The sequence below is a fragment of the Cheilinus undulatus genome, linkage group 12 (assembly GCF_018320785.1).
Source record: "Cheilinus undulatus linkage group 12, ASM1832078v1, whole genome shotgun sequence".
Lineage (NCBI taxonomy): Eukaryota > Metazoa > Chordata > Actinopteri > Labriformes > Labridae > Cheilinus > Cheilinus undulatus.
In genome coordinates, this window is record NC_054876.1 from 50,144,970 (window position 1) to 50,156,996 (window position 12,027).

The window sequence follows — 12,027 nt, forward strand, 5'->3', positions numbered from 1 at the left end:
GGCTTTGCCCCCACGGGAACCCCAGAAATGTTAACATAACATACAGTAACATTACTGTAACTTTTACAAATAATAAAACATTGGGGTCCCTTAATTAAAAATTGAACATGGATATTCAAAAGCTGTCAAAATAATATTAGAGTTTAAATGTCTATATTATTAAAACTAAAAAAAAAACAAACCTTTTTTTAGTTCTGTTAAATAAAGTGGACATGCCACAGAATAAACACACAAAAAAATTTCAGAAAGTGAAAATTATATTTTTCATGTTTTTACTTTGCCTTTCCTTACAAACATACATAAACACTTTAGGATCATACTAATGACAACAGCCTGGGGATAGGATTGAATGAAAGACTCCTAAAGTGGGATTCTGCTTTCATTACGTCCTCTTGCAATTATTTTATCCTCAGCCTATAAAAGTTATGGATATTATAAACATTTATCACTCACATAAGTTCGTTCATGCTTGTTGTCAGACCGACCCGCACTCATGGACGGACACACAAATTATCTCTCCTCTGTCACACACACACACACCCAACTGCTCCTCTCTTCCTGTGACTGCAGCTCACGGTTTTCCTTCCTCACTCCTGTTTTAATGGAGATTTAGAACACAAAGAGGGGCAAACACGGATTACATGAATGCCTGACGGTCCATTGCTGTTGTTTCTCGTAAATTAAAAGAAACAGAGCTAAAGTTGTGGGGTTTTTATGACAACAAGCTTTTTTTAGATCACCGTGTCTCCATCATGAGACAGGGTTGAGGATGAATGTATCTATTCAAGTTTACCGCTAGTCATTGGATTATAATCAGGGAAGTACTAAACTAAGCAAAAGTAAATTATCAGCCGTCCATGTGTGACAACAGACAGGAAGTTCAGACTCCGGTGTTCATTTTTCAAAATTAAGTTACTTGCAGAGCAGCGTCACATTTCATGATTACATTTTCAAAGTCCTAGAAACCCTGAGTGGCGAACCTTCCCAGGAGAGGCCGGCCTACCAACATGACTCCAAGAGAACATGGACGACTCATCCAGGAGATCCCAGAGGAACCCAGAACCACATTTAAAGACCTGCAGGCCTCACTGACTCAGTTAAGGTCAGAGGTCAAAATTTTAACAAAAAGAAAGAGACTGGGCAACAATGGCATCATGGGAGAGTTCCAAGGCCAAAACCACTGCTGACCAAGAAGAACACAAAGGCTCATCTCACATTTGACTAAAAACATCCTGATGATCCCCGAGACTTCTGGGAAATATTCTGAGGTCTAACCAGACAGAAGTTTTGGAAGGTGAGCGTCCCGTTCTATCTGGAGTCAAACTAACAGCATTTCATCAGAAGAACATCGGACCAACAGTCAGACATGGTGGTGGTAGTGTGGTGGTCTGGACCAGGAAAGGAAAACAAACATCTTGTATTTTTTTAATTCTACTTGACTTTATTAAAAAATATTATCAACAAAATCATCAGAAACATGCTCACACACACAAAGAGTATCCGTCCATGTACACAACACTCATTCTGTTAAACAGGAGAATAAACCGACATCACTGAGCTTCCGGTTCACTGAAAAACAACAAAACAAAATGGAGTTTAGTTTGAAAAAAACAGACTTTTGTGGCGAGCTGACAGTTATTCTACAACAAAAAGCAAAGTGACCTTTCAGTCAAACGATAAGTGAAGGGCTTCGTTCCAAAACATTTGCATCCTTTATCAATAATTAAAGGTTGAGGATAAAAACGACCTGATAATCCCTGTTTGATTTGTCCAAAAATATACAATATTTATATCATTTACACGCAGTGAAATCTCTGGCTGGCGTCTTGTTTTGGAAGGAAACTCTTCACTTTGGAGAGTAAATGAAGTGATGATAGATATAAAAAATACTCGTATGTTTGGAGTCTTCTCTGATTTACATGCACGCACACTTCTGACTTTCAAACAACAAAAAAACAAGAAATCTACAAAAATAGACCATCAGCTGTTTGCACTTGGAGCCTGCAGACAAATGGACTCTGTGTACATCACAGCTGGTCTGCATTAATAAGATTAATATTCACATAGCATTTATATGTTCCATCCTCCTACAGCCTTTCAATGAACATGTAAGGCTGGGCAATAAATCTGATTTTTAAGATGCTTGGTTTAATTTCAGACAAGATTCAAGGTTTCTATCAGCATAGGTCGGGTCGGCAAAAACAGAGACTGTAGTCCTAATGCTTGGTAAAAATATCTGAGTGGATTTAAGGTCAATTAAGAAAAAAAAAATAAAGAATATTGATGCCTATTTTACCCCAGGGCAGTCCTGGGCGTCTGATATTGAGCAGTTTATTGTTTTTAATGATGAACAATTGCAGACAAATTCCTGCACGCTGTTGAATTTCATAAATCCGTTGGAAAAAAATGTGTTTAACTGGTGAGGAGTGATGTCTGTGATATCAATTATGTTCTCAACATTTGGAAAAGTGGGCAGAACTGTGAGGAGCAAACTCATCAGGGTGTTTTTGGGGGGTGAAAGGTTGCATGAATAAATCTCCAATTTAAAGAAAGTGAGCAGATCTGGTGAGAAAAGAGGATTTTGTATAAATACGCTGACAAGATTTGGAAAAATGAGTCAAATTTATGACGAGTTAGCAAAACCAACAGATCATTTACTCTTAGCCAGTTTAAAACTTTTCCAATGGCTGCCAACAAACTTCTGACAGATCTCTCTCTCTCTTTGTTTAAAACTCTGAAGATCAGGAAGGTCTGGACTTTATGATTCTACCCATCATTAAAATAATGGAGATTTGATCCTTTTCAAACACATTAGAGAATAGATCATTTTGGACAACCTTGTTATATGGAAATATGTGATTTTATACACTTTAGACAGTGTGTAGGAATGTGTCTACTGTTTCCCACTATCAGGTGTTTATCTCTCCCTGGTATCAAACAGGTTTCACTGTGGTTTATTTGACTAGAATCATCAAAGTTTATCATTCTGCTTTCATAAAAAAAAAACAAAAAAACATTTAATTCTTGACTGAAAAACATCCAGACATAAATTATGTATATCCCCGCTCAGCTAGGAGATATCCAGATACGACTTTTGGTCCTTACTGCTCAGATTTAAACACCAGCTCAACAAAAACGTGACGTTTCTTTGGAGTGAAGTTGAGGAGGATTTTTAAAGCCAGACAAACTCTATGGAAGTGAAAAGGCCAGTTTTTTTTGTAGATCTTTAAACACTAGATCATTAAATAATTCTTAGTCTAACTCTAATTTTAATCTCTATTTAAGGCTCCAGATTACTAACAGACCAATCTATTTCTGCTTGAACAAACTGCTTCCGATGTTTTTGAGTATTTTGACACAAGCTGGGAAGCTGCACCTTCACCCTGGTTTCAGTTTTCTAATAACTCAAGCAGAGTTTAGAAAGAAGTCTTATTTGTGGTCTGACTGTATTTTTACCACCCTAAACTCTTAGTACTGAGTACAGAAGCTGGATCAAGCTGAAACACGTCATCTAGGAGTTGTTTTGTTTTGGTAATGTGCACAGTCCAAAACTAAGAGACTGAAAATTCAAAGATGATTTGAACATACCATAGCTCGAAGCAGACAGCAGGGGTATTTCACATTTTCTACATATGGAGGCAGGCTGCACACTAGACGATTAGAAGCCTGATTTTGGGTCCAAATATCCTTTACATAATTATTAAACTGCTCCTGATGGAGTCAGAGCCTCCCTGATCTTAAATCAAAAACATCAGACATGGTTGATATTTAGTCAGATTAGGGAGGCGGAGGAACCACAACAGCCAGAGAGAGCCAGAAGAAGAAAGAGTCATCATAAACATGGAAATCTGAGAATGCAGACCAGCCTGTGGAAATATGCGAATACCAGCATAACTCCAAAATCATTTTGGTTACGCCTCCGTGTCGGTGACAGTCCCTCCTTTGCATCCTTGTCAACACTCCTCTGGTGTTAAATTTAGCTGCTTCTTTAAATCTTTGAGTCTTAATCTTAAGATTACAATGGCTTTTAGTTTCAGTCACATTTGAGTCGTTTCTCTGTTTGTCTACTTTTAATCATTCGTCCAGTTTTAGTCAATAAAAAGTCCTTACAGTTCAGTCTTTCCTTTAGCCAAAACAACCACTTCGATGTCATTATTATAACTGTGAAACATCCTTATTAGTGCACAATCAATACTTTAAACCCTTTAAGATATAGAGAAGAAAATCTGGGGGGTGTCGTGGATTTTGTCCAGCACTGACAGTCTAGTCTTGATTTAGCCTCCTTGATGAAAACTCACTTTTGTCACCCGAGATCCATCTTCAGCTATTTCAGTCACCCTGATGAAAAAAGGTAGTTAAACCTTATTAGCCGTAGTTTAGCCGACAACGTTAGCTCTGCATACTTCAAGAATGCTTTCGGGGTTTCCTTGAAGCTTTGCACCATATTGATGGAGTGAGTACATTTAAGGGGGCGGGGTCACAGTGACCATTGAAAAGTGGCACAATTATTCAAGAATGCATGGGGGGAATTTTGCAAAATTTCTCACCCTGACTTCATGCTGAGCTGATTCTATTTTGGAAGTCAAAGGTTGCTGTGATCTAACGTATCGTAGCAAATTTTAGCCTCTAAAGAGAAACTATCGTATCATATGAGAGCAAATGTGAGCTATGTCTGTTTTTATTTCTGTAAAAAGAGAAACAATAGTTAGCAAAGTCAGAGGTGAATAGCTACCTGGTGGGATTTTGTTTTTTTTTCTGCAGTCACATTTGATCAGGAGTTTCTATGAGATCCATGTCTGTGGAGCCGGGACTACAAACAGCAGGAGTCTGGTCTCAGTCTGACTGAATCTTCTCGGAGGATTAGAACTGTAAAAACTGGTTCAAATCGCCCTCATGTCTGTGGTTTAGAGGAAATCTGAGGAAATTATAAAGATAGTTTGGTAACTCCTGCTCCGTGAACCCTTACACTTGACCTCTTTATTCTGACACGATGTGAGGAACCTTAAACCCTTTACATAACTGGGATTTCAACCAAGTGAGATTATTGGTGAATAAACATTTGGATCTCACTGCTGTGATTTAATTTAGGAGTCATTTCACGTCACCCACTGCTAACTCTCCTCTCGAGGCTCCAACAAAGCGACCGATGGAGCTCTTTTCCCATTGGATGACGTGGAAACGAAGAAGCTCAGAAAGATGATGTCTGATGTCAAACAAACATAAAACTCCACAAAGGTCTCAGTTTTTTCAAAGTCTTCACTTTCTGTCTTTTTGAAACAGTTCTGCGTCTGATTTCAGAAAATCTGAGCAGAGCTCTGTCGATGTGTCTGCTCTCCTGCTCGTGTTTCTGCGCTCTCATTGGCTGACGATGAGCTGTCTCAGGTAGGACTGCGTGAGGCCTCGCAGCTCCTCCAGCGTGTAGTCCTCGGGCATTGGCAGGCGGGTGATGTGCGGGGCCAGCTGGGTGAGGGGGATGCTGAGGGAGTCGGACGCAGCGTCGCCCTGCTGCAGACTCAGCACTACGCGCAGGATGTTCGCCACACGCTTCGCCATTTCTGCATGGATGAAGAGGGGGGAGGTGCAAGGAAGGAGGCAAGGCTTTCTTAGGTTAAGGAGAAGGTTTTTGGTTTGAAGAAGAATCTGCAGGTTTTTCCTCCTCATCAATAATCAACAGCCAAATTCCTCAATCTTCCCGAGCTCAGTCTCATGAATCTCCTCTTTCCCTGAAAAACTCAAACTGGTCCTACCTGCTGATCCTAATGGTACATTCCTTATGGCCTCCAAGTCAAATGCATCAAACAAAACGCCCCCTTAAGATGGCAGAACTCTGACTTTGAGACCCTGAGGAGTTCTGTCCAACCGGGACTTGGTCAACTCTGATTTGACGTCATTCCTAAATCGAACTTCCTCTTCCTGTTGAATCTTACCTGTTGAGCCCTACCTTACCTCACAGGAGGTCCAAACTTCTTTGTTCTCCCTTTCTTTATTCCACCTAACCCTGGCGTGTCTTTAGCTGCTGTTTTCAGTCAGAGGAAGAAGCTGCAGATCCTCGTCTCAATGTAAACTAGTGCTGCGTGATTTAGTAACAATGTGCACTGAAATTACACTGGACAACACCGGGATTATGGAATAATCCAGAAACGCTCTCATGAGTTTACTAGCTTGGTTTTCAAAGAAGTTTAGCGAATATTGAAAGTTTGGAAGCGTGCGTTTCTCAACTCAAAACATGCAAATATTAAATAGCATAAAAAATTCAAACCTGAAGTTTGAACAGAACTGCATTCATATTACCTTATTTTGTTGTTGTTGTTGTTTTTTTTTAAATTAAAGGTATTTCTACAAAGGTCAATAGTGGCACTGTTGTAATCTTAAAGGTCATTCTGTAAGTGTTTTTTAAATCTTAAAGTACTCCAGAATAAGAAAATAACTGCAGCTCTTAAAGCAGTTATGTAATTAACAGCCTGACATCACCACTGCAATTAAACATGTAAACTAACAGGTCAAAATATGAAATAAAAAGTCAAAATTCTGAATCTAAAATGTCAAAATATGAAATAGAAAGTCAAAATAATTAACCTAAAAGGTCAGAATATGAAATTAAAAGTTAAAACTCTGAATCTAAAAGGTCAAAATATGACATTAAAAGTCAAAACTCTGAATCTAAAAGGTCAAAATATTTTTAAAAAAGTCAAAATTCTGAATCTAAAAGGTCAGAATCTAAAATGGTATAACCATGGTTACTATAGAGCTCTCACCTGATTGGGCGAGTCTGTCTCTGGCACTGCTGCAGGGCAGCAGCTCGATCCTGCTGCACAGAGACGTCACGTCAGTGTAGAGACGCTCCAGCTCATAACCGGCGTTTTCCATCTGACAGTGAGCAGAAAAACACAACAGTCAAACTCAAAAACTCATTAATATAAAAAGTTAAAGATATTAAGGATTAAAATTTTAAGTTCAAGCAGTTCTAATTCACCCCCACACTACAGGTGGTTTGCATTAAAGAGACAAAGCACACATCTTTGAGCAATAGTCACAACTCACATCTGATCTGAGGACACAGAAAATAAATGAACTAAGACTCAGATACGATAGATCAGAATCTCCACTATTATTCACTGGCCAACAACAACGTCCCTTTAAGTAACTCTGATTTTAGGTCAACATAAAAATCTGTTCACTGACACTCTGAGCTCAGAATTAAAGGTCATGGATGTAAAATTCTGCCACCAGAGGGCAGCATGTCGAGTCCAGACCTGTGCTGCCCAGCTTCGTCCATCCCTGAAGTTTACTTCCTGTTTTGAATTCAGGACTCGGTTCAATAAATCGTCTCCTTATAAGGCAAATTTACTGAACAGAAAACCAACATTTTGTTTTCATTCATAAATTCCTCCTACTGAGGCAGAAGTGAACTGATGAGAGCCCTTCTTTGTTCATGTTGGAAGCTGTCCTAGAATGCACATGTGCTGACGTGTTGCTTATGAAAGTGTACTTCTGAGTGCCTTTCCCCCTCGTTATGAAATTTCTCTTTGGTAAATACGCCGGAGACGTTTAATTGGCCAGAGTCCTCATTTCTAAAGGAGAAGCAGTATCGAGAAGAACGCTGCAGAGATGGGCGGCGCTGAGCAGAAATATGATTTATTTAAGTTTTAAAAAGGTTAGAGACCCGTTCAGAGATTTGTCGGTACCTGCTGGATGTCCTGCAGAGTCTTGATGACTCGGATGTAGTCCAGGTAGACTCTTCCTGCCGTGTCCCAGTCCTGGATGGTGGCGCTGTGTTCAGGGACTGCCAGCCCCTCCAGAAACTCCAGCAGGTAGTCGTGGTTATCATTTATGATGCAGTCTACGGCAGGGAAGAAGGGACATAAGGAAAGCTTTACTATGACCTCCTGAGACCCTGTATGCACGTATGAGGACACGGAGACATTTTGGCTTTCCTTTAAAATTGGAACAAATTCTGCTATTAGACTTTTTGAGATGATTTAATTGGGATGGATACAGAATTTCCTTTCTTTTTATAGGAATTTTATAGGGGGGTGCGTTTGATTTTTTTTTTTTTTTTTTTGGTACTTACAGGAGAATTTTTGGAATTTAAATTGGAATTTATTTGTAAATTTTGGGGGAATTTCATTTAAAAAATTAAAGTGAAATCTGCTTTGAAATTTTGAGAAAACATAGGTGAAATAAAATGTTGTAAGCCTGTTGTCCCCGCATATGCAGACACCATATTTTGGTCAAAACTACTTCCTGTTTAAAGACAGGGTTTAGGTTTACTTATCAGGTCCCGATCCTAAATGAGTGGGAGAAACAAAAAATTCAGTACAAACAAAAGCTCAGGTCTCAGGAGGTTAAACTACCTTCAAAAATTCCAAACTTCTTCAAAAAGATAACTTTGATCCCATATTTTCTGAACTTATAAAAGTCCCAGAAGCTCATTTCAAATTCCAAACTAAATCCAAGCCCAGTCCTGGAAAGTTTTTAACCAAATTCCAGAGTGTTTTATGGCAGTGCTAACCACTTTCCAGAAAAAATGATTCGACATCAGGCACACAAGAGTCCCGTTACCTGAGGCCAGATGTTGGATCAGCAGGCGATGACACTGGCTCCAGTATCCGGCGCGGTAAAGGTGCAGAGCCTCCAGGTGTCTGTTGGAGTCGCAGCGTGCCCGGGTGGCCTTGGCCTCGTGGATCCACTGCTCCGGGATCAGAAGCCTCTCAGTCAGGAAGCGCTCCCTCTGCACTGACTCGTCCGTGTCCTGCAGGGGGCAGTGGAGGGTCAGCATCTCCCGCACGGCTCGCTCCCGCTGACTGAAAACAGAAGAAGAAAAATATCTGTTTCTCCTTTGTACAGACGAGGAGTTGTACTTTTCCTGCATATTTATCGTCACACCCACATCCAAAATGATCTCATCATTTAACGAAGTCATGAAAAGTGTTTTTACGTGTGGTCCGGGATGTGCAGCAGGATGAAGATGGCCATGTGCCACAGTCCGGCGCTCTCCAGCTGAGCGGCGTAGCTGGCGTGGAGGAGTCCCTGCCGTGAGGCGCTCAGGTGGCTGTAATGAAGCGCCTGCAGGACGCCCCAAAGGTGCCAGCTCAGACGGTAATCCAGACGCTCCCAGGTGACGGTCAGAGGGTCCAACAGCTGCTGCAGGCTGTAGTGTCTGCAGGACGCCATATGAAGACACAATGCGATTAAAGGAGTATTACACAGATTTTAAAGAAGTTTATTCAGCATAGTTAGTTCAGATCAGTCTATGAAATATAAAGAAAATATCCTCAGTGTCTGGAGCTGCAACCTGCCATGCTATTGTGACAAGTTGGGGATTTTTTAGGTGCTCTTTCAGGGCCTGAATTCCACTGCAATACTGCAGGAATTGCACACAAAATATCATATTCCTGCAAGTCTGGCTTTTATAACGTGGGAAAATCCTGCATAAAATTAGCTATATTAACCAACCAATCACAGGCTCTTTGGGATAGCTGGTATATGCTACCAAAGTCAGAGGTAATATACGGTAGCCTTGTGTCTGAGGATAAATTCACTAGTGTGATTTTAAACTGCAGTGTTGTCATGTTAAGGCTAAGCTGAGTAAACGTCAGAGCCACAGCTGATACTAAATGATCCTGCAGGTTAACCTGTCACTGTAGAGTTTGAGCAGGTGGAAGCAGAGGTCGTGAAGCGGCCGTTTAGACTCCTCCTCTTCATCCTCCATGTCCAGCTGATCCGCCTCCATGTACGGAGGCAGTGGGGCGCAGGCATACTTTCCACCTTCACATGAGCCCTGGAGGACAAAACCAAGAAGAGCACACTCATCAGATCTTTGTGGGTCAACTCTTAAGGTCAGGTAATGTGGTGAAAAAGCACCTGTGATAACTGACAACAAGTGCGACTCACACTATAACAGAAGCCTGAACCTTTGAGTATAAATATCACGTCACTGTAACTCACCTGGAAGGCGGCTTCGTACTTGGCAAGGGCGTCTGCCACTGAAGCTGTCGGCGACAGCATGAACCAGAGGTGGACGGCCACGCAGCGCTTCCAGTCCAGACCTGAGCACACGTTTACTACGGAGTCTGACGACTGCCACACCTACAGAAAAAAGCACAGGAAACACCGTCAGCATCAAATGACAGACACTAAAGTGTAAACAACTTTTACGTAGGTGAAACCTCCAATCAGGCTCCAAAGATTTAGTATCTAACCACATTCAGGGCAGAAATAACCACAAGAACCATAAAATAAAAGATGGTGGACTTTAGTTTAAATGTTTTAGCACTGAAGATAAATGAAAGAGTTGTACAGGTTTCCCGGCGAGCAGCGTGAAGATGCGGAGTCTCTCCTCAGGTAGGTAGCTGTCTGTCTGCATGCGGTTCCAGTCGGCCAGCTGCATGGCGAGAAGGTTCCGGGTGTACTGGGAACCAACGGCCTGGGACAGCAGCAGGGACAGACGGTGGTCTCCTAAAGAAAAACAGCTACAGGTTAGAATGACTACTACTTCAGACATTTTTAATCTATGTACTGAACAAACGGAAACTTAAAATCATATAAAGGTGAAGTATGGGCGTCAAAACATCATCATTTTAAACTCCAGTATCATTCCAGTAAAGATAAAACGATACTAACATCTGTTTCAAAATCTCAGAAAATCAGAACAGAAGAGATGAAAACAGCCGTAAAGATCGCAAGTAGAAAAACATAAATGATTGGAAAATAAGATCATAAACATAAAGAGATGGCATTTATCCAACAAAACTTCCTTTTAAACCCACAAACAAATGAATAGAAAATAGAACAATTCAACGTAATTTACAGGAAGTAAAAAATCTCACTGTTTTTCTGACATCCTTCAGCCCTAGACAAAGCCTACATTTTTGTTGTGGCATTGAAAATTTGCAGTAAAAAAAAAGCCTACATTTTTGTTGTGGCATTGAAAATTTGCAGTAAAAAAAAAACTAAAACTAGTCATCCTAATATTCCTTCTTTTCTTCTGGTACCAAACTACACAGATCCTCCAATAAAATGCATAAATAAATACTTAAATGACCTGCACTATAGTAATAATTATTGTAATAATGTTCAAAATTCATTTTGTCATTTAATTTGTTAAATATTTATATCATACGAAACAAACCCCCTAAAAAACACATCTAAATATTGTTGAAACTTCTATCAAAGCTAGAGGCTTAACTCAATTGTTTTTTGTTTTTTTGATTGTGCAAAAATCCTCCCTTTAAAATAAAATAATCTGCACTTGTCTTCATGATTCTTACTAGATCAAAACGTTTTTAAATCTCTGACTTCCTCACCTTCCTTCTGAGCGAGTCGACACGCCTCACTGATGCGGTTTCCCGTCAGGTAGCTGAAGATGGCGTCCGTGTGGTAGCCCTTTTTCGCCTGAGCCACCTCCTCCTCCACTCTGCAGGAAGCGCCGCGGGCGAGCCAGGCGGAGAAGCTCCGCCTCCTCTCCAGCTGCTGCTCATACTCGCCGGGCGTCTCCATATCCGTTTCTTGATCTGCAGGACCCAAACGACCCCACAGGGCCTCGCAGAGCGTCCAGACCTCCGACCAGTACCCCAGCACTGCTGCAGGGTGAGACATTAAAATCATTTTCCTCACTCGTTTTTTTACCATTCAATAGACTCTTTATATTTAAACTCCTCCCACTTACGGTCTGTGTCTCCCTTCTGGTCGTTCACCTCGTTGATCCACTCAGCGTACTCGTGCAGCGCCGCCACGCCGGCCTGTGGTTGGATCAGCGGGCAGGCAGAGGCATCAGTGGTGTCGACAGTGCTGTGCTTCAGACAGATCTCCAGGGGGCGCTGCAGCACCGCCTGGCTCTCTTCATCCTCCTCTTCATCACTGATCCTCACTGAAGGAGGCTCCAGGCCGATGATCTGCTCCAACAGAACCTTGTAGGGACTTTCTACGAGACTGAAGGAGGCGAAGGAAAGGAAATAGTTAAACAGCGGAGACGAATGCACACACCCATTCATGAACCATAAACAGATGCAGAGCACCTGCAGTAGA

The 12,027-nt window shown here is 41.2% G+C and overlaps 1 protein-coding gene across 4 annotated transcripts in view; it reads right to left on the reverse strand.

The window, feature by feature from the left end:
- Positions 1 to 1,165: 1,165 nt before the first annotated feature.
- nup98 (nucleoporin 98 and 96 precursor) overlaps positions 1,166 to 12,027 on the reverse strand; it is a 37,076-nt gene continuing 26,214 nt past the window's right edge. For 2 of the 4 annotated variants that reach the window (XM_041801911.1, XM_041801909.1), the window contains exons 26-35: positions 11,669 to 11,931; positions 11,307 to 11,582; positions 10,301 to 10,458; positions 9,949 to 10,089; positions 9,636 to 9,781; positions 8,939 to 9,160; positions 8,563 to 8,804; positions 7,686 to 7,840; positions 6,756 to 6,867; positions 1,167 to 5,555 (exon numbers count right to left, since the gene is read on the reverse strand). In XM_041801911.1, the coding sequence (XP_041657845.1) occupies positions 5,356 to 5,555; positions 6,756 to 6,867; positions 7,686 to 7,840; positions 8,563 to 8,804; positions 8,939 to 9,160; positions 9,636 to 9,781; positions 9,949 to 10,089; positions 10,301 to 10,458; positions 11,307 to 11,582; positions 11,669 to 11,931 (1,915 nt within the window). In that variant the 3' untranslated portion in view covers positions 1,167 to 5,355. Of the gene's footprint in view, positions 5,556 to 6,755; positions 6,868 to 7,685; positions 7,841 to 8,562; positions 8,805 to 8,938; positions 9,161 to 9,635; positions 9,782 to 9,948; positions 10,090 to 10,300; positions 10,459 to 11,306; positions 11,583 to 11,668; positions 11,932 to 12,027 lie in introns of all 4 variants that reach the window. The other 2 variants (XM_041801910.1, XM_041801912.1) reach the window with 2 other exon arrangements.